A 24,578-nucleotide genomic window follows, 5' to 3' on the forward strand; every position below is an offset into this window, starting at 1 on the left:
TTCTGTGGCGATACTATGTTGTTGGACTTGTGCCACAGTTATTCAGTGTTTATTTGACGCATATTTGAGCATGCACTATGCTTTTGACTGATGCATTATGGGAAATACATGTATCAAAGTCATTCAAAGCGGTCTGCTGATATAAATTGGGTATTGCCAGTTGATACCATCACTGTAACATTGGTATTGGCACTGGCTCGTGACATGCAATTGTGTAATTTACAACAGGAATTTAAACATGAAGTGGTGCATTACATGAATGACAGTGCATTTATGATACAGCAGTTGGTCAATGGTTAAGACAGCGCCCTCTAGTGTGCATATACTGTCACCGATGGAACTGAAAACATGTTCCCTTTCATAGGTCACTTCGATGCTGCGGTGACGTCACCACGTATGGGAACACCTTCGGTGTGACGAATGTCTGAAGCCCTATACCATCCCGCCAATCCTATTGGCCAAATAGCGCGTGGCACCGCCCAGTCATGCGTAGGCATATATATACCTGGTGCCGCGCGCCATTTACCTCAGATTTCATTCCTTCAGTACGAAGCGAATCTTCTGTGCCCTATTGTCTCGCGTTCTCAGCGAATCATCACGAGCAGTATACTCCTCTCCGCGGACGCGATGAGTTTTAAGAAGTGCAAGGACCCGTGTACCAGGTACATCGTTCAGGGGGACACTCATGACAGGTGCGTAGTCTGCCTAGGCTTACACCACGCACAGGAGGCGCTTAGCGGCCTTTCTTCATGCCCCCATTGCGATGGCCTGCGACTCAGGGTCCTTCGCTCGAGGGTAGATGTATTCTCCGATGTCGCCGTGTCTAACCCCCGCCACACCACTTCTGCGACTGCCGAGGCACCGCACGAGGTGATAGCTTGGGGTGACACGTGTGACATGGAGCTCGAGGACAGTTCAGCGATGGAAAATTACTCTCCACATCGCTCGCTCTCCCCTACCCTAATACACAGGAAAACTTTTGAACCTGTCGTTTTCTCCTGTGAGGATTTACGGCCCACACCGGGGGCATGTAGTGCCATCTCCTTCGGTTGTGACCGTCATGATGACGACGTTCTTTCCACTGCGGCCTCGGGGTCTGAGGACTTCGCGGCCGACACGAGCCCTCTCCCTCCTAGTGGACAGGAGAGGCGTGTTTCCCCCTCCTACAGTGAGCTGTTGGATGTGGTTTCCCGTGCAGTGGTTACATTGGGGCTGGAATGGGAGGTTGAGAAGGCCGAGGCCCAACCTTCTTCGAAGCTGGACGACCGTTTTCTAACTAGTCGGACACCTGCGCAGCCCCGGAGGCCTTTACCCTTTTTCCCGGACCTCCACCAGGAGGTTTCGAGGTCCTGGAAACAGCCGTTTGCGGCGCGCATCACGAACGCTGCAGCCGCGGATTTCGCCACCATTTCGAGCATGGCGAGTCACGGCTATACAGCGATACCGCCGATAGAAGAGACTCTCGCCGAACATCTTGCGCCTAATTCGGCCGCGGCGTGGAAGTCCCGCCCCCTCCTCCCCTCGAAGGCGTGTCGAGTCACGTCTAGCTTAGTGGGAAAATCCTATATGGCCGCTGGTCAAGCGGCTGCTTCGCTTCATTCCATGGCGATCCTTCAGGCCTACCAAGCGGAGCTGTTAAAAGGATTGGACGAGGGGGACGGCATTACACCTGAGGCGGTCAAGGAACTACGGCGAGCTACTGATTTGGCGCTTCGTGCTACCAAACATACTGCTCGAGCAGTGGGCCGTTCCATGGCTGGATTAATTACGGTTGAGCGCCACCTCTGGCTTAATCTCACCGATATAAAGGAAAAAGATAAATCTTTCCTCATGGATGCCCCTGTGTCTAAGGACGGTTTATTTGGAGAGGCGGTCACTTCAGTGGTGGAGAAGTTCACAGCAGCGAAACAACAATCAGCCGCTTTCCGCCAGCTGATTCCCCGCAGACCCAGAGAGGTTGAACGCCGTCAGGCGCCCGCGCGTTCTCGCTCAACCTCCTCTCACCGCCAGCAAGTGCCCTCTCGGGAAGAGCCTTCACCTATGGCGCCCCCTCGCAAGGACTGGGGCCCTAGGGTTGTTCCACCGGCTCAACAACGCCAGCGAAAAAGATTGAACCTGAGTTCGACGGCCAAGGCCTCTCGCCCTCGGGCACATAACAGCAGCTCCTGATTTTTTCGCTGCCTGCCAGGGACTGTGCCCTCCGCTAGAGAGCGCTGTTGGACCGCTTTCGCGCATCCAACACTCTCATTGCAGTCCCCACGCTCAAACCCTGACTGTTTCGCCGCAAACAGCGCCTCGAACAGCATTGGAGCCAACTGTAACACCAATCGCTTCCTCAGACACTATGCACGATCCAGTTTTCAGAGCTCGAGGAGCGCTTCAAAGGGTCTTCATCGAACGGCCCGTCATGACGGCTCGCTCAGCCGCCGCTGTTTCGCTAGCGGCAGAGCCCGATGCTCAATCTGTTGGCCTAATTCCTGCCGTGGACATGTTTCAGGATTACGTACAACGAGATACAACGCCTGCTCTGCATATACTTCCCCTGTGCACGAACACCATGAGTCTTTCGTGCCCGGACATTTCTATGTGTGCAACAGCGCTGCAGGAAACGAACATGTTGAAACCGCTAATATTGTTTCGGGCCGCGTGGGAACGCTTGCCCGGCATTTCTCAATGGGTGTTACGCACAATTTGTCACGGATACACCATTCAGTTTCGGAAAGGCCCGCCCCCTTTCCGCGGAATTCTCTCCACGGTGATAAAACCGATGGACATGGCGGTGCTGAGACAGGAAATGTTAGCTCTACTGAGCAAAGGGGCTATAGAAGAAGTACACCCCTCTCAGATGGAGTCAGGGTTTTACAGCCGTTATTTTGTGGTACCAAAAAAGGACGGCGGATTACGACCCATTCTGGATTTACGCCGTCTAAATCTTACACTCAGGTCGAGCAAATTCAAGATGTTGACGGTAAAATCTATTTTGTCTCAGATTCAACCAAACGACTGGTTTGTCACGATCGATCTGAAGGATGCTTACTTTCATATTCAGATCATCGAGAGACACCGGAAGTTCCTCAGATTCGCTTTGGAGGGCAAAGCGTATCAGTACCGCGTTCTTCCCTTTGGCTTAGCGCTAGCTCCCCGTACATTCTCAAAATGCATGGACGCAGCTCTGGCCCCGTTGCGGCTCCGGGGCGTCCGTGTGTTAAACTATCTGGACGACTGGCTGGTGTTAGCGCACTCTCAGACTCAAGCACACTCTCATCGAGATATTGTGCTAAATCATTTACACAGCCTGGGTTTACGCGCAAACTTCCAGAAGAGTGTATTAATCCCCTCTCAACGGATTACCTTTCTGGGAGTAGATTTGGACTCTCGCGCGATGACAGCGAAGCTTTCTGCCCCGCGCGCTCAGTCGATTATGTCATGCGTTCAGCACTTCAGGGCGGGTCACACAGTGACAGTGAGACTGTGCCTCAGACTACTAGGTCTAATGGCGGCGGCGCTTCCCGTGATTCACCTGGGTTTGCTTTACATGCGCCCGTTTCAGTGGTGGACGAAACGACAGAATATTTCACCCCGTTGTTCTCCGCATCGAACGATCTCGGTGACGCGGAGGTGTGTGATGTCGTTAAAGCAATGGACATCAGCCGAATTTCTCCTCACCGGGGTTCGGCTGGGAATTTGTGCTTCCCGAGAGACTGTCACGACAGACGCGTCTTTGACCGGGTGGGGAGCTGTTTGTCAGGGGCGCCCAGCCCACGGAGTGTGGACAGCGGCACAACGCAGCTGGCACATAAACAAATTGGAATTACTGGCGGTTTTTCTGGCTCTCCAGTATTTTTCGAGTCTACTGACCGACCGTCATGTGCTTCTCAGAACGGACAACACTGCGGTCGTGGCTTATCTGAACCATCAGGGAGGATTACGTTCTCGCCCTCTGTGCAGACTGGCGAGGCGGATTCTTCTTTGGTCTCACGACAAATTTCTGTCGATCCGGGCTGTTCACATCCCCGGACGACTGAACTTCGGAGCGGATTTATTATCCAGGCAGACTCTGGAACAAGGGGAATGGAGATTACACCCCCAAACGGTGAATCACCTATGGCATATTTTCGGGGAAGCGGAAGTGGATTTATTCGCGTCGAGCACGACTACGCATTGCCCGCTATGGTTCTCCCTGAGCCCTCCATCACCCCTGGGTCTGGATGCGCTAGCTCACAGCTGGCCCAGGACCAGCTTGTATGCGTTTCCTCCGATTCGGCTAGTCCCAGCGGTATTATGCAGAATACGGCGGGACAGAGTGGGACAGCTGTTGCTGGTGGCTCCGCGATGGCACACACAGCCATGGTTTGCGGATCTCATCAATCTGTTAGCGGGCTCTCCGGTGGAGATTCCCCTCAGACGGGATTTATTATCGCAAGCACAGGGACGGATCTGGCATCCCAGACCAGATCTGTGGAACCTGTGGGCGTGGCCTCTGAGCGGAGTGAGTTGATATGTCCCGGTCTTTCTGCTGAAACTACCGAGACTATATTGAACTCTAGAGCAGTTTCTACGAGACGCTTATATGCTTTCAAGTGGAAACTGTTTATGACATGGTGTGAAACTCATGATGTGGATCCAGTTTACTGCCCTGTGGCTTCAGTACTGGAATTTCTTCAAGACCGTTTTTCGGAGGGATTGACACCAGCCACCTTGAAGGTTTATGTGGCAGCTATCTCAGCTCACCATGAGCATATAGGTGGTGTTTCAGTGGGTCGTCACCCACTGGTTTCTCGCTTTATACAGGGTGCGCGACGGTTGAGGCCTTTCCGCCCTGTGCGAGTTCCTTCATGGGATTTATCCATTGTGTTACTGGGTTTGTCAGGGCATCCGTTTGAGCCCCTGGAAACTGTATCGGATAAGCTCCTGTCTCTTAAGACACTTCTTCTCATGGCTTTATCCTCCCTTAAAAGAGTTGGGGATTTACAGGCTCTCTCTGTCTCACCCTCGTGCATGGAGTTTGCACCAGGCTCTGTGAAAGTGTTGTTGCGACCTAGGCCTAATTATGTTCCTAAGGTCGCGTCTAATCCTTTTCATTTTCAGCAGGTGGTCCTGGAGGCCTTTTCTCCTGCTGCGACAGAGTCTGGAGATCTAAGTCTTTGCCCTGTGAGGGCGTTGAAGACTTATGTGGATCGCACTGCCCCATGGCGTGAGTCTGACCAGCTGTTTGTCTGTTTTGGACATAAGAATAAGGGCCATGCAGTTACGAAACAGCGCATGTCCCATTGGCTGGTGGAGGCTATTTCCTTGGCCTATGAGGCGCGCGGGCTCGCTTCGCCCTTAGGAGTAAAAGGTCATTCCACAAGAGCAGTGGCTTCTTCTCAAGCCTTTCTCAGTGGATCTTCTATGGATGATATCTGTGCTGCGGCAGGTTGGTCCTCACCGAGCACTTTTATCAGGTCTTACAGTCTGGATGTGAGGATGGCCCCTGGCTCCCGGGTTCTCTCCGCTTGAGCAGATGCTTCCTTGGATCCAAGCTATCAGGTACGTCAGGCGTGATGGTATAGCGTTCCCATACGTGGTGACGTCACCGCAGCATCGAAGTGACCTATGAAAGGGAACATCTCGGTTACGTATGTAACCTTGGTTCCCTGAATAGGGAACGAGATGCTGCGGTTCTGGCCGTGCCGTACCTTGATAGTTTTCTTCCCTTCTCGTCATGAAATCTGAGGTAAATGGCGCGCGGCACCAGGTATATATATGCCTACGCATGACTGGGCGGTGCCACGCGCTATTTGGCCAATAGGATTGGCGGGATGGTATAGGGCTTCAGACATTCGTCACACCGAAGGTGTTCCCATACGTGGTGACGTCACCGCAGCATCTCGTTCCCTATTCAGGGAACCAAGGTTACATACGTAACCGAGATGTTTCTTTCTTTATTTGAGCTAGGATATCCACAGAGTCTGAGCAGGTAAATGTATGATAATGGCAGTCATAATTAAAGATCAGCACCAAGTTGAGTTTTAAGGATACCAAATGCCCCATTTCCATGGTGATGAGTGAAAGAATATTACACATAAAAATATCTGAACGTTAACAAAATCATATGCATCGGCCTTTCATTCTGTGACTGATTCCCAGAACCGGTAGTAACCTCTGCATTTAATTGCAAACAAAATAAACTCTGCAAACTAATTAAACGTCCACTTATAATTGGAGGTTTATGGAGCATCTGCTGTATGCTTCACTGCATTTATAAGTGCATAACACATTTTCTTTTTTGCAGTTTACATACTAACTTACTAACATACTAACTTTGTTGAAGAGATGAACATCGGATGCCAGTTATATATTAAGCATGCAGAATAACGAGGTCACGTGACATCAATGTAGCATATTGCAATTTAAACTGTCCAGTTTAAATTTAAACAAGCAATTTAAACTGTCCAGTCATAGTATTGCTCCACCTGGTGGTCTCAGATGGAGGTGTTTCATTAGTGTGTGATTTTTGTTAATACTCAGGCCTCTGCAAATAAAAGTGCACCAGTTTTGAAAACAATCCCAATGCAACACTGCAGAACTGTACTTTAACCTCCATGACACTGACGCTCAAACTAAAATAAAGGGAAATTTGTAGGAAACTTTGTCCATATTTGAGGACTAGCAGGATTGATATGCATGGAACCTGACAGTATTAAACAGGACGAGGATGCATCAGTTTAATGCATGCAGAATTTCATGTCCTGTACTAGTGTTGGTTGCTTTTTGAAGATGACTGCATTGACTGTCTGAACGTCTGTGTCCAGGTGAAGGTGTGTGAACTCACCTGCTCTCCACCACGGCCCCCCGCTGCTCCCACTGCCCATGCTGACCGCTGCTCACCTGCTGTGTGTCCTTGTGCCTCTCACCCAAACCCAAAGCTGTAAGCCGCATCTGATGCATGCATCGACGGGCAGTGGTCAAATCCCATTGTAAATCCCATTGATGCTCTCTGGATTGGCTGTCAGCTGCAACAATGTTCTGGACAGTGTCTCAAACTGTGCTCTGATTTGCAATGACAACAAAGTCTGCAGTCAAAAACCAGACATCGCAATATGATCCACATTAACTTTAATGCTCTGTATTCTATTCTGACTCAGAGCCTGTTTCTATTTTTCAAAGGAATTTTTAGAGCATCATCTAAATTCGATAGTCCGTTGATAAAGTTGTCTCCTTTAAGTCTCCTGAGAAATGAATCCACAGCATTTTCCTGAACTGAATGTTTATAATAGTATACATTATTAGATGACTTGATATTCTCAGCATTTAGGAACTATAAGTTTTTATTGATACTTTGAATTACAGTGTTTTTTTTCTGTTTTCATTTTAATTTAAAATTTAAGTTTTACCAATTAAAATATAATATTTAAATGTATTATTTATTGTTTAATAAATTATTTAATATTTAATATTGTCATTTTTAAATTAAATATAAATAAAAAATAATTGAAAATGAGAGCTGTTTCCTTGGCATCCGGCCGACATAAAATACATTTTAGTTATGTATTTTATATATATATATATATATATATATATATATATATATATATATATATATATATATATATATATATATAAAATACATAACTAAAAAGCTCTCATTTTCAATTATTTTCATTTATATTTAATTTATAAATGACAATATTAAATATTAAATAATTTATTAAACAATAAATAATACATTTAAATATTATATTTTAATTGGTAAAACTTAAATTTTAAATTAAAATGAAAACAGAAAAAAAACACTGTAATTCAAAGTATCAATAAAAACTTATAGATTTAAATACCATAATAGTAATATTTAGAATTTTTTTTTTCAGTTTTCTTTTTTCTTTTTTCATTTTGTTTACATTTTAATATTTTTTATAACTAATTTTAAGTTTGTATTTTTTAGCTTGGTTTGTAAAATTGCAATATAGCTTTAAATTATTTTATTACAGATTTAGATTGATTAATTTTAGTACTCATTTATTTATTATAGTTAGTTGCTAAAGCAACAATTCTCATTTTGGTTTATTTTTTTTTTTAATTGAAGTTTCTTAAGCTTGTCTAATATTTATATTTTATTTCAGCTTTGTTTCAATAACCATGTTTTATTTATTTGTATAAATAATAGATCTGTCACACTGAACTGCATCTAAAACATACTGGTGAAGCTCTCTTGTACTAAAAGAGATTTAATTTTAAAAGCAGTTCTGCTTTAGTCGTTGGTTCTAAAACAGGAATTTGCTATTTTAAGTGTTTCTGAATAATTAATGCAAGTGTCTTTTTGAACAGGTTATGAGACAGCGTTGTGTCTCGTGAGTCACGCAGCTGAAGACGAGTCAGATAACGTCTTATCTCTTATTAGGTCACTGTGTGGAGCGAGGCTCTTAACGAGGTAAGCAGGGTAAACTCTGATTAGTACGGTAACGGCCGAGTAAAGACCACAGTGACATGCATGAATTCAAACATCTGTGTTCTGCTCACATACACAGAGATGAAAATAGACTCGGATGATAAAAATAGCACACTGCCTTTGGCTTATACACCATCACGGCACAGATGTAGCTTTATTCCCTTCATCCCGCTCTTTCTGGCTCCCTCAGTTTCCAAATTCAAAGTCATCATTTGGGATGATTTACAATATTGGCAAAGCATCAGAAAACAAGGTGCGAGCATTGTTATGAAATCAGACTAAAAAGACAACTATTGCTCTTGAATGTGGTGAGTTTGTTCTTTTTTCTGACAGTACGGGCAAATGCATTGCTTTGCATCTCTCTCTCTCTCTTTCTCTCTCACACACACACACACACACACACACACACACTCACACACACTCTCTCTCTCTCTCTCTCTCTCTCTGTTGTCAGCTGTAGGTCACATGACACTCTCTGCTGGCTCTCACTGAGCATGCTCAGTTCACTGTGTTGTCAGGCAAAAGAGAAGACAGCAGTGGAACAGAGGAGATCTGCGACAGATAAACACAGAGAGAGAGAGAGAGAGAGAGAGAGAGAGAGAGAGAGCAGGAGATGTGTGAGTGCTGAGGGCTTCTGCTGTATACTGGATGGTCTGTGTGTGCCGTGTCTCTTGATGTATTGTGTTCTTCATCCTCTGTGTTTCGTGTCGGAGGAGAAGCATCCGTCTGAAGGTGAGCTGGATGGGGGGAGGGGAGGGGTGTCCTGGATGCTGGCCGTCTGTGTTTTCGGGATGCATGGGTATGTGGCGACTCCAGCGGGGCATTATGGGGGTGTTTGAGGACACACCGGGGGATTCGAGCAGATGGATGCCGTCGAATGCAATTATTAAACCGATATATCAGCCGTATGCGTACGACTGCATGATTAAGAAGTGTTATTCCATCCAAAATCTATGAATTAACATATAATATAAAATTCCTTGTATTTGAGTGCATCTTAAATGTCGTTGTTAAATTTGCTGTCTAGATGTCAATATATTAGTATTTGCATCAAAGATCTGACTGATTGCATCCATCAGTTGAGTGATGATGTTCACAAAGATGTGTGGTGAAGAGAGAAACTGTTGCTCTTTATAAAAACAAAATAGCTGTTTTTTACAGAAAAAGATGAAAAGCATAAACCTACTGGATTTCTCAGACGCTATAGTCCTGATCTGAAGATCTGTAGACTGCATGTGTTTGTGTTCAGATGTCACCTGAGATGTTTTCATCCAAGCTTTCAAATGAAGTATGAAACTGGTTATTAGCCGTGGCCAAAGAAACAGAAATGTGTGGATGTGCATCACTAAAGATTTTTGCTTTGTGTGCTTTGTTTTCATGACAGTTAAACAATTTTGCCTCCAAACAATTTGTAATTCTGCATCCAGATTGAATTTTTAATTTGATTTGTAAAGCAAGCAAGTTTATTTATATAGCAAATTTCAAACACAATAGTAATTCACGTGAATTTTTTTTAAAAATAAGCATAATTAACAATGTATAGAAATAAAAGTAACAATAAAAGCAAAGAATAAACAAAATCAGCATTTTTAGTTGTAGATGCCATTGAAATCTCATTATTGTGATACAATATTTTTAACATATTCAAGTAAAAATACATACAAATAAATTAAATACAAACTGCAAACAAAAGTAAATACTGAAATGAAGAAAAAATGCGGAAGATACAGTTTTAATTCAGAAATTGCTTGTAAATTTCACAATTAATTACAAAGAAATTGCTAATTTTAAAATTTGAAGTAAAAACAGTAAAATAATATTTTCTCTATCTATCTATCTATCTATCTATCTATGAATAATTATTTTATTTTGTTATTTTTAATTTAGGGAGACATATAAGCTTGTTCTTGGCAGGTTTTGTGACATCTGTGTGGTGTTCTTTGTCAGCATTTATCAGATATGACTTATGTACAGGATTACTTGGGAAATTGCTTCTTTAAATGTGTGCCTGCACACACACACACACACACACACACACACACACACACAGTGACACAGAAGGGGTTGTTGCTAGGATACACAGTGTGAGATGGAGGAGAAAGAGCAGAGCGTTATTTAAACGCTGAAAGCAGAGACAGTCTCACTAATCTGACACTGGAGAATGCTCAGTGGTTTTGCTAAATGATTTCTGTGATCTTCTGTTGATTTTTCCTCAGAAAGCTCAGAGCTGATCTCACTGAAGACGTCTCCTGTCGTCGCAGAGGGCCTGTTGTTTTGCTGAAATGGATCAGAAAAGCTTCATCCTGTCAGAGATGCGTCTGTGAACACCAGAGCCGATGGTGAGGGTTCATTAGACACACACACACACCTGCGTTCACCTGCGGCTCTCTGAACACAAACACTGCGCTGAGGAGGAACTGATGACATTTGACCTTTCACTAAGCTCCGCCCTCCTCGGATACTGTTGCTCACTCAGAACAGCCCATAAACATCAATTAGAAATTAGCAATTTCATTTGAAGTATAATGTACTTGTACTTGAATCGGATGTTTTTCTAATTGTACGTGAGCTGGAATGAATAAAAATAAATAAATACAGGTAAAACTTTGGAAATAAATTTGGAAAATTCCTTCACAATACATGGTACATTGTGCCCTACTTTTAAGAATTATAATTCTTTTAACAATGTATGTTGTTTCAATAATTATTAAAAAAGTGTAATATATTTTTGTTTATTTCTGTGTATTGTTTTGTATGTAATACTACTACTAATAATAATAAATAATGATTAAAATAATGATATTTGAAAATAAGAATAGTCACTATTATGATTTTTTTTTAAGAAATTGTAATCTAATATAAAATATATTATTATTATTATTATTATTATACCCACTATTATTATTATTATTATTGTTATTTAATGGTTCCCAAAATAATGAACTATTGAAGTGATTAGCAGCGCTAATTCAGAATAAAAGTGCCTGTTTAACAAAAACAAAAACTATTAAAACTAGTTTTTATTAACTGAAAAATCTAAAACATAAACTTAAAAATATAAATTAAAAATGAGTATTGTTGCCTTGGCAACTAACCAAGTTTAGGTTGAAGTTCTAAAATTACAGAAACTAAAACTTTCATTAAAAATGAAAGAACATAATAAACGTTTTAAAGCTTCAACTAAACTAAAAATAATATAAAAGCATACTAAATTCAAAATATTAATAATACTATAATAATAAAGAAATGCTACTTAAAAAATAAAATCTATAAAAAATGAAAGAACATAATAAAAATTTTAAAACTTCAACTAAACTAAAATTCAAATTAAAACTGAAAATATTATAATAAAAGCTAATCCAAAATATTAATAAATACTATAATTAAATATGTATGCTAATATTGCACTGCGTGTGTTTTATTCAGGAAGTCAAAGGTCAGGGCTGGACGGATGAAGAATCAGATGGAGAGAATGAACCGGAGCAGTTTGTGTACGGGATTCAGGTAAAACTCTTTTCTTGACAGGTTTCATCTGCTTTTAAGCATTGTATTATAAAGCAGCAAAAGTCATTTTATTTTTCATTTCATTTTCTTCATGTGGTACTAGCTGAACATATGTATGAAATATTTCCTTTTGGGTTTAAATCTTAAAAAATTGGGAAACAAATCACTAGTTATCTAAGTTTGGGATCAGACTTTTAATGTTTTTAAAGAAGTTCTTCTGCTCATCAAGACTGCATTTATTTGATAAAAAATACAGAGAAATTCAATAATCTTGCAAAATGTTATTACAATATAAAATAATAGTTTCTATTTTAATATCCTTTAAAATATAATATATTTCTGCGATGCAAAGCTGAATTTCCATCATCATTCCTCCAGTCTTCAGTGTCACATGATCTTCAGAAATCAGAATAATATAATGATTTATTATCAGTTATTTTATATTTTTGGAATTTCTTTCAGGATTCTTTGATGAATAAACGGTTCAAAAGAACAGCATTTATTCAAAATATAAATCTTTGCTATCACATTTTTCACATCCTTGCTGAATAAAAGTTTACATTTCTTTAAAAAATTTACAGACTTTACCGAATCTTAGAAATGATTTATATTTTTAACTTTTGATTCATCAAAGAATCCTGAAATAGAGTATCACAGGCTCCAAAACAATCTGAAGCAACACAACTGATAATAAATCATCAAATCAGAATGATTTCTGAAGATCATGTGACACTGAAGACTTGAGGAATGATGCTGGAAATACAGCGGAGCATCACAGAAATAAATTAGATTTTAGTCTATATTAAAATAGAAAAACATTATTTTACATCATAATAAAATTTCCCAATATATGTTTTTGATCAAATAAATGCAGCAAACATTAAAAATCATTCTGATCCCAAACTTTTGCATCATCTCTTGCAATGAACGTGAAGTAATCAAGCGGTTTAATAATGTGTAATACCGCTGTGCACCTGTAGGGGAGCTGCGCAGCTGACCTGTACCGTCACCCACAGCTGGACGCAGACATCGAGGCCGTAAAAGACATTTACACGGACAGCGCTGTGTCCATCAGGTGAGAACGAGCCTCACTCCACTCGCTCCAGATTCAGATCGGTGCATTCACACCCGATTCACAGCTGATTCACTTTCACAGAGAGTACGGCACCATCGATGACGTAGACATCGACCTGCAGATCAACATCAGCTTCTTGGATGTGAGAACACACTTCCGTTATGACCTGCACAACATTATAAACATGGGAATAAAGTGATTTGTGTGTTTGTAGGAGGAGGTGGCGACCGCGTGGAAGGTGATCCGAACCGAGCCCATCGTCTTACGCCTTCGTTTCTCTCTTTCACAGTACCTGGATGGACCAGGTGAGGAACATGCATGCATGCATTTCTCATCTCAATTACTTTACAGACATTTGAATTAATTTCCTCTTACAGAACCATCTGTGGAGGTGTTTCAGCCGTCCGCTAAAGAAGGCTTCAGTTTGGGTCTTCAGCTAAAGAAGTAAGTCAATTATTAAGTTCATTATGCACTTTCTAATTTATGTATTCAGCAGGATGCAGTAAATTTATCTATAGTGACAGGAAAGGCATTTATAATGCTACAGATTTCTATTTTAAATAAATGCCGTACTTTGTTGTCATCTGTGAATCCTGAAAAAATTAAATGCATCACGGTTTCTACAAAAAATATAACTGTTTTTAACATTGATAATAATCAGAAATGTTTCTTGAGCTGCAAATCAGCATATTGAGGGTCATGTGACACTGAAGACTGATGCTGAAAATTAAACTGTGCATCACAGAAATAAATTACAGTTTTACAGATATTCACATAGAAAACAGATATTTTAAATTATAATAATATTTCTGATTTTAATGTATTTTTTACCAAATAGCAAATACAGCTTTAGCATGCATAATCATTTAAGAAGCTTACTGACCCCAAACCTTTCAGTGGTTGTGTGTATTGGAACACTGGCCAATCAGCATCTAGAACTGGAAGACAAATTTGCATAAAGATTCTTCTTCACTGCTGTTTTAGTATCAAGGCATTCTGATTGACCGAGCTGAAAATGTAACAAAAGAGTGTGGAAATATAGGCTGAAGCTTGTTTTGGTGTGTGTAGGATCCTCAGTACGTTCACGTCGCAGCAGTGGAAGCACCTCAGTAATGAGTTCCTCAAAGCCCAGCAGGAGAAGCGGCACAGCTGGTTCAAAGCCGGAGGAACCATCAAGAAATTCCGTGCAGGATTGAGCATCTTCTCCCCGATTCCCAAGTACGTCCTCATAGTTTGATATGAAGACACACGTCATAGAAGCTGACAGTCTGATCGTGGTTGATGCATCTATAATGGGGCTATAATAAAATCGGCTGGAAGTGTTTTCCCAATCATTTCCCCCATAGGGAACTCAGAAAACAACTCTACAATAATCAGTTTGAAACAATGAACCAAATCAACCAACTCCAGAATAATCACAAAATTACAAGAAAAGAAAAAAAGTGCAAATGTTTCTTTTTAAAAAAATCATTTTAAGCTTAAACTTAAACATTTAAGCTTTTTCAGAAAACAAGACTTAATGTCTTCATAGCTTCTCAAGTAAATGTATCTCGATTCAAGAACATTTTGATATTCTTACTGAAAAACAAGACAAAAATACTAAGTAGAGTAAATAACAAAAAAAAACAATAATAATTGTCTTGTCTTTCAGTACAAATATTGAAACATTCTTAAATCAAGATATATAATAGAGATGCATAATAATGACATAAAATATTGAGTCTCATTTTATGAAGAAGAAAAAAAGTGTCAAAATTAAGTGATTTTATACTTAAAATAAAACAAAAACAAAAATTATAGGAATTGCCGGTTGGGATTCCGAAAAATAAAGTAAATTCACGGGGAAAACACCGTTATCTTCTGACCCCATTGGCTTTTTTGGTTTCTTGTTCTAAGCTAAAAATGATTTCATTTTGATAAAAAAAAAATAATTTTAAACAAAAATAATCTTGCTTCTCAAGTTTCTGTGTCTTGAGTTAAGAATGTTTAGATGTTTGTACTGGGAAACTAGACAAGAACACTCAATAATAATAAGTGCTAGTTCTACTTTAGTCAGAAATCCTAATTAAGCTAATTCAGCGTGAACTCATCCGCTGGCTGTGGCCTCCATCTTGGCTCCAGGTCTCCCAGTTTCCCCCTGATCCAGGACACGGTGTTGAAAGGCAAACTGAACGTGCCCGAGCTCAGAGTCCCCCGGCTCATGAACCGCTCCATCTCCTGTACCATGAAGAACCCCAAGGGGGAGCTGTTTAGTTATCCTCCGAACAGCCAGGTCAGCATCCCGTCTTCCCCGACTACACGCTTTGCTTTCCGAACTCTCTCTCCTCGCTTCTCCATCCCTGTGACCCCTCACTAGGACCTCCAGATTAAACATGGATGCACAGTCCCTCATCCCAGCCCTCAGCCTCTTTGCCCTCCGACACCCCCCTCACCTAACACGGCTGGCTGGCATCTTTCCCATAATGCTTTGTCTCCGTTAACCCATCAGACTGTGGCTGTCCCGGCGGGCAGGGCCCCTGCGCAGATTACCACCCGCCAGCTGATTGAGTTGTTTTTCTCATCCCAGGCGGGCGGACACTGCAAGAACATCCCCACGCTGGAGTACGGCTTCCTCGTGCAGGTACAGCCTCAGCGACATGCATAAGTTCATCAGTTCCCATGATGCCCAGTGTGCATCCAAACATTACATCCATGCATGTGAACGTGTGAGTGAGTCTAAATACGGACCGTAAATCAGAATAAAAGGTTATAACCATGATAACCAGAGGATAAAAGCAATTGGCAAAAATGTACAGCTTTATTTTAGAAGTTTAAAAACAAAATAAAATAAAATTACATTACACTGAAAATGATTCAATTAAATGAAACTAAAAATTAAATGTAAGTTTTAAGATTAAATTAAATTAAATAAAAAAATATGACATGAAATTAGAAATAAAAAATTGAATTAATGCACACCTAAGGTGATAATATTACAAAATTTAATTTGTCATAATGATAGATGATTAAAGCATCTACCAAAAATGTACAGCTTTGTTTTAGTTTAAAAATAAAATTTAATTGATTAAATAAAATGAAAAAATATAAAAGTTTATTAGAAATCAAATAAAAAACTGAATTAATGCACACCTAAGGTGATAATAAAACAACATTTAATATGTCATAAATGTACAGCTTTGTTTTGAAGTTTAAAAATAAAATACAATGAATGAAATTAAATGAAATTAAAAAATAATAAATTAAATTAGAAATAAAATAAAAAACAGAATTAATGCACACCTAAATCTGCCCAAAATCTTCAGATTTATTTTGATAAATAAAATTACATTAAATAACAAATAAAATCAAATGAGATTAAAAATAATTCAATTCAATCATACATCAATAGAAATAAAAAGAACTCAATTATTGAAACTTGCAAATTTAATATAATAATATAACCAACTTTTATATGCATTAATGACGAACATGATTAAAGCATCTACCAAAAATGTGCAGCTTTATTTTGAAGTTTAAAATTAAATTCAATTTGAACATGATGGAGAGATTAATCTGTGATTGCTTTATAGCTGAGCTGTTATTACAGTAATAATCTTCAAGAGGCCATGCTACAGACTTAAATAACAGCACGGCTATATTTAGGACACATTCACATTCATTCAAATGTGATTTAGTGAAACGTGATGTACATTGTAGCTGTTTTACATCATTGCTGTTTGGGGTTAGTCAGATTTTTATTTGTATTCATTCAGCAAGAATGCATTAAATTGATCAAAAGTGACAGAAAAGACATTTATAATGTTACAGATGATTGCATATATCAAATAAATGCGGTTCTTCTGAACTTTCTGTTCAGCGGTGAATCCTGAAAAATAAAATGCATCATGATTTCCACAAAAATATTGTGCAGCACAACATTGATAATAATCAGAAATGATTTCAATGATTTCTGAAGACCGCTGTAGACTGGAGTAATGATGCTGAAAATACAGATTTGATCGCAGATATAAATTACAGTTTAACAGATATTCACATGGAAGATTGTTATTTTAAATAACAATAATATTTCACATTTTTACTGTATTTTTGATCAAACAAATGCAGCTGTGGTGAGCCTAAGCATGAAAAAATCTATGGTAGTGTGTTGTGTGTATTTTAAGCCCAACTGGAACACTGGCTTGACCAATCAGCTTCTAGAATTGGAGCAATTTTCTTTGCAATATGTACCAACCAGTTCAACAATGCTAATGCAGTTTCCATCATCATCAACAGCTTCATGATTTCCTCTGTGATTGCGGTGTGATTCTCTGCGATCTTCCTGTGACCGAGGATCCCATCATCTCATCATCGACTCTGTCTTTCCTCCGTTAGATAATGAAATACTCTGAGCAGCGGATCCCTACTCTGAACGAATACTGCGTGGTGTGTGACGAGCAGCACGTCTTCCAGAACGGATCCATGCTGAAGGTAAACATCAGCTTTTTGCTCACGCCTAAAGCTGGGTTCTGTGCTCTGATTGGTCGGTTTCTTCCCGCTAGCCCGCGGTTTGCACGAGAGAGCTGTGTGTGTTTTCCTTCTACACGCTGGGAGTGATGTCCGGAGCGGCCGAGGAGGTGGCCACCGGCGCTGAGGTGTGTTTATTCCTTCCTCTCGTGTCCTGAGGTCTAGTGTTTGTGGAGTGAATGATGATTGGTGAAGTTCATCTCTAGGTGGTGGATCTGCTGGTGGCTATGTGTCGCGCCGCTCTCGAGTCGCCCCGTAAAAGCATCATCTTTGAGCCGTATCCGTCTGTGGTCGACCCAGGTGACCCCAAAACACTCGCATTCAACCCGAAGGTGACCACCTTACTTGCTCTCATATGAACTATAGTTTGATCTGCTGAGGCTAGAATACAGTACACTGAACAGATTCAGCATCCAATGTGACAAAACCAGTCTTAAGGGTCCGTTTTTCGAAATTGAGATGAATGCATCATCCTGAATAAGATTTCTATTGATGTATGGTTTGTTATGATTATATAATATTTGGCTGAGATGCAACTATTTGTAAATCTGGAATCAGAGAAAAAAAAATCTAAATATTGAGAAAATCATCTTTAAAGTTGTTCAAATGAAGTTCTTTGCAATGCATATTACTAATCAAAAATTAAGTTTTGATATATTTACAGTATGAACTTTACAAAATATCTTCATGGAACATGATCTTTACCTAATATCCTAATAGTTTTTGGCATAAAAGAAAAAGCAATAATTTTGACCCATGCAATATATATATATATATTATATATATATTTTTTGGCTATTGCTACATATACTGTACACAAAGGTCCCAGGTCACTAGTATTTTCACCAACAAACAATGGTTTAAATGAGTAATTTCTATATTTTGCTGTAGTGTGTCAGTAGGAAATATCAGTTTATATTATTTGTAATAATCCAGTGAGAATTTAGTATTATTTGTATTTTGTCGTCTTTTTCATTGCAAATATATAAACATTCTTTAATCAAGATAGATTTACTTGAGAAATAAAATGGCTTAAGATGGCTTGTTTCCTGATAAAGATCATCAAAGAATGTGTTTATAATTAACCCTCTTGAATTTTTTTTTTTTTTTTTTTACTGATAATGCTACTTAATGTTGCATCAGAGTAAAACCTTTTTTTGAATTAAACATTGGCAAAATTATCCAAAAAACTAAAAAAAATTAAAATGCCTTTTCCACTCAAAAACTCAAGCGTGACCAGTCAGGTCACTGAAACACAAATCCGGCGCTAATTGAAAGAAAACTAGTTTTAAATCCAAGATTTGTTGATGATATAGCGTAATGAGACATTTACATTTATCATACGCTGCTAATTTTTATGACCACAAACACCAAATTAGGGAAAGGATTTCCAGCACAGCAAAAAGCCTGAAACAAGAAAAAAGATCAGTCCATGGGGTCAGAAAACTTATCTTATTTCTTCCTTGAGATTTCTTTATATTTCAAACCCCACAAACAGAATTTACTTCTTGTTTTAAGCAGCAACTTGCTGAATTTTTATTTTGCTTCTTAAGTAAATGTATCTTGATTTAAGAATGTTTTGATGTTTGTAGTAAAGGACAAAAACAAAAATAGACAAATTTTTTTTTTTTGCAATATACTAAGATTTACAGTATATCAACTTTACTTCAATTTTAACCAGGATCAAATCTCTCCTCCTTTGTCTCCTCCTCTCTCTCTGTGTGTGTGTGTGTGTGTGTGTGTGTGATTATTGTACTGCTCCTGTGCCGAACAGAAGAAGAATTATGAGCGTCTGCAGAAAGCTCTAGACAGTGTGATGTCTATTCGGGAAATGACACAGGTATTCATTGATATTTCATGATATATCTGGTTTATTGTCCAAATTATTATTTCTATTTGTTCATATAGAAATCATGCAAAGACTAAATTAAAGTATATATATGATTATATAATACATATGATGTTGATAAATGAGTTATCAGAATATTTTTCCATAACTATATTTGTATTATCAGGGCTCATATCTGGAGATTAAGAAGCAGATGGATAAACTGGATCCTCTGGCTCATCCGTTATTGCAGTGGTGAGTTAAATAGCAACAGGCCGTGCTTTACACTGATTTTACCACAGTAAGTGGGTTTACACCTGTCTGATGGTTTATCTGTCTCTCTCTGCAGGATTATATCCAGTAATCGCTCTCATATTGTAAAGTTGCCACTCAGTAGGGTAAGATGAACACTTTTAAATGCATGAACAGCTTTCCTTTCATAAGCTTGTGTTTTTCTCGTCTTCACTTTTGTATTTTGTTGCTGTAGCAGCTGAAGTTCATGCACACGTCTCATCAGTTTCTGCTGCTGAGCAGTCCACCAGCAAAAGAAGCTCGATTTCGCACCGCAAAGAAACTCTACGGCAGCACCTTCGCCTTCCAGTGAGTCACACAGACCTGCAGAAACACACACACACACACACACAGACCTGCAGAAACACACACACACACACACACAGACCTGCAGAAACACACACACACACACACACAGACCTGCAGAAACACACACACACACACACACACAGACCTGCAGAAACACACACACACACACAGACCTGCAGAAACACACACACACACACACACAGACCTGCAGAAACACACACACACACACACACAGACCTGCAGAAACACACACACACACACACACACAGACCTGCAGAAACACACACACACACACACACAGACCTGCAGAAACACACACACACACACACACAGACCTGCAGAAACACACACACACAGACCTGCAGAAACACACACACACACACACACAGACCTGCAGAAACACACACACACACACACACAGACCTGCAGAAACACACACACACACACACACAGACCTGCAGAAACACACACACACACAGACCTGCAGAAACACAAACACACACACACACACACACACACAGACCTGCAGAAACACACACACACACACACACACAGACCTGCAGAAACACACACACACACACAGACCTGCAGAAACACACACACACACACACACACACAGACCTGCAGAAACACACACACACACACACACACACACACACACACACACACACACAGAGCTACAGAAACACACACACACACACACACAGACCTGCAGAAACACACACAGACACACAGAGACCTGCAGAAACACACACACACACACACACACACACACAGACCTGCAGAGACACACACACACACACACACCTGCAGAAACACACACACACACACACACACACACCTGCAGAAACACACACACACACACACACACAGACCTGCAGAAACACACACACACAGACACACACACACACACACACACACACACACACACACACACACACACAGACACACACACACACACACACACACACACACACACACACCTGCAGAAACACACACACACACACACACACACACACACACACACCTGCAGAAACACACACACAGACACACAGAGACCTGCAGAAACACACACACACACACACACACACACACACACACACACACACAGACACACACACACACACACACACACAGACCTGCAGAAACACACACACACACACACACACACCTGCAGAAACACACACACACACACACACACACACACACACAGACCTGCAGAAACACACACACACAGACACACACACACACACCTGCAGAAACACACACCTGCAGAAACACACACACACAGACCTGCAGAAACACACACACACACACACACACACACACAGACCTGCAGAAACACACACACACACACACACACACACACAGACCCGCAGAAACACACACACGCAGACACACAGACACACACACAGACACACACACACACACACACACACACACACACACACAGACACACACACACACACACACACACACACCTGCAGAAACACACACACACACACACCTGCAGAAACACACACACAGACACACAGAGACCTGCAGAAACACACACACACACACACACACACACACACACCTCTGCAGAAACACGCACACAGACACACACACACACACACAGACCTGCAGAAACACACACACACACACACAGATCTGCAGAAACACACACACACAGACACAGACACACACACACACACACACAGACACACACACACACACACACACAGACACACACACACACACACACACACCTGCAGAAACACACACACACACACACACAGACCTGCAGAAACACACACACACACACACACCTCTGCAGAAACACGCACACAGACACACACACACACACACACACACACCTGCAGAAACACACACACACACACACACACACACACACACACCTGCAGAGACACACACACAGACACACAGAGACCTGCAGAAACACACACACACACACACACACACACACACCTGCAGAAACACACACACACACACACACAGACCTGCAGAAACACACACACACAGACACACACACACACACACACACCTGCAGAAACACACACACACAGGCACAAACACACACACACACACACACACACACACACACACACACACACACACACACACACACACACACAGAGAATCAAAGTCACGTCAGAGCCCATCACTTCACTGTCTGCACTCGCTCCATACAAGAGACATGAACCAGAAATGTTTGATTCTGCACTGAATATTTGGTGTGTTGTTTTTATTACTGTTTTTATTTTGATCACATAAATGCAGCCTGACAAAAACGAAAACATTAAAAGACTTCTTTCAAAAATAACAAACTAGAACGTCTCCATTATAATCAAAAAGCTATCTGCAGTAAATGCAAGTGATGCAGTGCGTCAGACTACTTTTTTCTTACAAACTTCATTTTTCTTATAAACTACTTTTTTCTTATAAATTAAATTTTCTTACAAACTACATTTTTCTTATAAACAAAATTTTTCTTATAAACTACATTTTCTTATAAACTACATTTTCTTACAAAATACTTTTTTCTTACAAACTACAATTTCTTACAAACTATTTTTTTCTTATAAACTACTTTTTTCTGACAAACTACATTTTTTTACAAACTACAATTCCTTATAAACTATTTTTTCTTATAAACTAAATTTTTCTTACAAACTACTTCTTTGTACAAACAAAATTTTTCTTTAAATGAACTTGAAAATTAGTTTGATACATTAAATGGTGTTTATTTTATTTTATTTTTATTTTTTTATTTTTTTTGATTGAATTCAACTAGTAAAATCATGCAGTAAAGTGAATATGTTTATATAATCAACTTCCAGGGCCTGTTTTATATCCTATTCATGAGAATCTGCCAAGAAATCATATTTATAAGCCCCTGATCAGGTTACTATTCAGAGCTCAGTGAAATATTCCCTACAGTCCTGACAGACCACCAGAGAAATAATGTCAAAAGAATAAAAAATAATGACAGGTTTATATCAGGTGGTATAAATTTAAACACTACTGGATGACACATCAGTTTCTTTTTTGGTGCTATTTCTGTGCTTTTTGTGTTATTTTTGTGGACACATTTCCACTTTTAGAAATAAAAGCCATCCAAAAACAGCCAACAAAAGACTAGCATAACTCAGAAATATCTCCAAGCGTCTGTGTTTAAAAATACTCTTGTGCCAGATTTAACAATCGACCGCTGTGCTATTCCTCCATGAACGTTGCATCATACTGTACCGGTCATCAGATTTTTCCACTCCCAACTGAATTTTGACATCTTCTGAAATGTGAGTGGTGCATGATCATGAAAAGCTCACAACCATGACAGTCGCACGTCTGCAAGTTCTTGGTAGTTTGCTTATAGGTCCAAAAGTCCGGCACAATCAAGTCTCTGATTTTCTGGCCTGTGGGATTTTTTCAGGTGTTTTATCATCACTTGTTTCTCTCTCTAGTGGCTCGCATATTGAGAACTGGCACTCAGTTCTGAGAAATGGACTGGTCAATGCATCTTATACTAAACTGCAGGTATGTAAGTGACATCTCCTCATGGGACAGCTCATGCTCTCTGCTATCTTTGTCTTGTTTTCCAGAACAAATATCAAAAAGAATTATTAAACCACATTTACTTCCGAAGCAAAATGGCATAAGGCGTGTTTTCTAAGAAAGTGACTTTATGTGTAAAACAAGAAAAGTATCTACTAATGGGGTCAGAAAAATCAACTTAATTCCAAGGGACAGTTTTTTTTTCTGACTGGTAGGATATTTTTCTTGTTGCAAACAAAAGCTTACTTAAGTTTGATAAGAAAACAGGACTTGTTGTCATTTTTATTCTTTATTTAAGAATATTTAAATATTTGTGGTGGAAAACAAAACAGAAATGCTAAGAACTAACATCAGTTTTTGCAGCGCAGTGAGAGGCGTCCACTTATAATCTTTTGAAAATAATAGTTATTTTGCATTTTTTGTCCAATGCATGTTTAATTCTCACTGAATTCTCAACGATTTCCTTTGTATTCTTGTCTTGTTTTCCAGAGCGGATTTCTAAACATTCAAAAATCAACATGCATTTACTTGAAATGCAAAATGGCAAAAGCGTTTAATGAGAAACTAATCAAAATGAAGTGACTTTATGTTTAAAACAACAAAATATCAGTCAATAATAAACTACGTTTCTTTTTCTTTTTCGAGTATAAACTTTGTTCGTTTTTCAGAAAATGTTATCTTTTTGATTTTAGTTTATCTTTTTGTGCTAATATCTTGATTTTAAGAATATTTAGATATTTGTACTTCCAGTTCAACATCTTAAAAAAAAATTACTTTGCATCTTTAATCCAATTTAGTGTAAAAATGTATGAACTTTCGTCAGACTGATCAAATAATGTTATTACAAATCATAGCAGGTTTACACCTGTTTCGTTCATCACACTGGAAAGGGAAGGTCAAGATGCATTGCATTGTGGGATACACCACATTATGCAAATATGCTAAAAATAAACGTCGTTCTCAAGCTTGCATTAACTAAAGACTTCGAGATCAGTGATGTTCGATGAGGTTTCTAGAGCGTTTGTGTTCAACACTGAAAATGAAGCTTGCCTGGAAAACAGCAAAATCCTCCTGGAATGATC

At 39.8% G+C, this 24,578-nt stretch overlaps 1 protein-coding gene across 10 annotated transcripts in view; it reads left to right on the plus strand.

Annotated features, from left to right (window-relative positions):
- Positions 1-8,922: 8,922 nt before the first annotated feature.
- The window catches only part of LOC132156410 (protein mono-ADP-ribosyltransferase PARP6-like), an 18,812-nt gene continuing 3,156 nt past the window's right edge, over positions 8,923-24,578 (plus strand). For 3 of the 10 annotated variants that reach the window (XR_009437409.1, XM_059565414.1, XM_059565422.1), the window contains exons 1-18: positions 8,923-9,152; positions 10,649-10,767; positions 11,855-11,932; positions 12,913-13,007; positions 13,089-13,149; positions 13,222-13,312; positions 13,385-13,451; positions 14,076-14,225; positions 15,087-15,279; positions 15,496-15,627; positions 17,379-17,474; positions 17,546-17,638; positions 17,717-17,842; positions 19,285-19,350; positions 19,526-19,593; positions 19,688-19,736; positions 19,826-19,938; positions 23,406-23,478. Coding sequence is in view for 9 of the 10 variants with exons in the window: in XM_059565414.1 (XP_059421397.1) it covers positions 10,765-10,767; positions 11,855-11,932; positions 12,913-13,007; positions 13,089-13,149; positions 13,222-13,312; positions 13,385-13,451; positions 14,076-14,225; positions 15,087-15,279; positions 15,496-15,627; positions 17,379-17,474; positions 17,546-17,638; positions 17,717-17,842; positions 19,285-19,350; positions 19,526-19,593; positions 19,688-19,736; positions 19,826-19,938; positions 23,406-23,478 (1,554 nt within the window). In the remaining variant the exon portion in view is untranslated. Of the gene's footprint in view, positions 9,161-10,644; positions 10,768-11,854; positions 11,933-12,912; positions 13,008-13,088; positions 13,150-13,221; positions 13,313-13,384; positions 13,452-14,075; positions 14,226-15,086; positions 15,280-15,495; positions 15,628-17,378; positions 17,475-17,545; positions 17,639-17,716; positions 17,843-19,284; positions 19,351-19,525; positions 19,594-19,687; positions 19,737-19,825; positions 19,939-23,405; positions 23,479-24,578 lie in introns of all 10 variants that reach the window. The other 7 variants (XM_059565415.1, XM_059565416.1, XM_059565417.1 and 4 more) reach the window with 7 other exon arrangements.

This window comes from Carassius carassius, chromosome 13 (genome assembly GCF_963082965.1).
Source record: "Carassius carassius chromosome 13, fCarCar2.1, whole genome shotgun sequence".
NCBI lineage: Eukaryota > Metazoa > Chordata > Actinopteri > Cypriniformes > Cyprinidae > Carassius > Carassius carassius.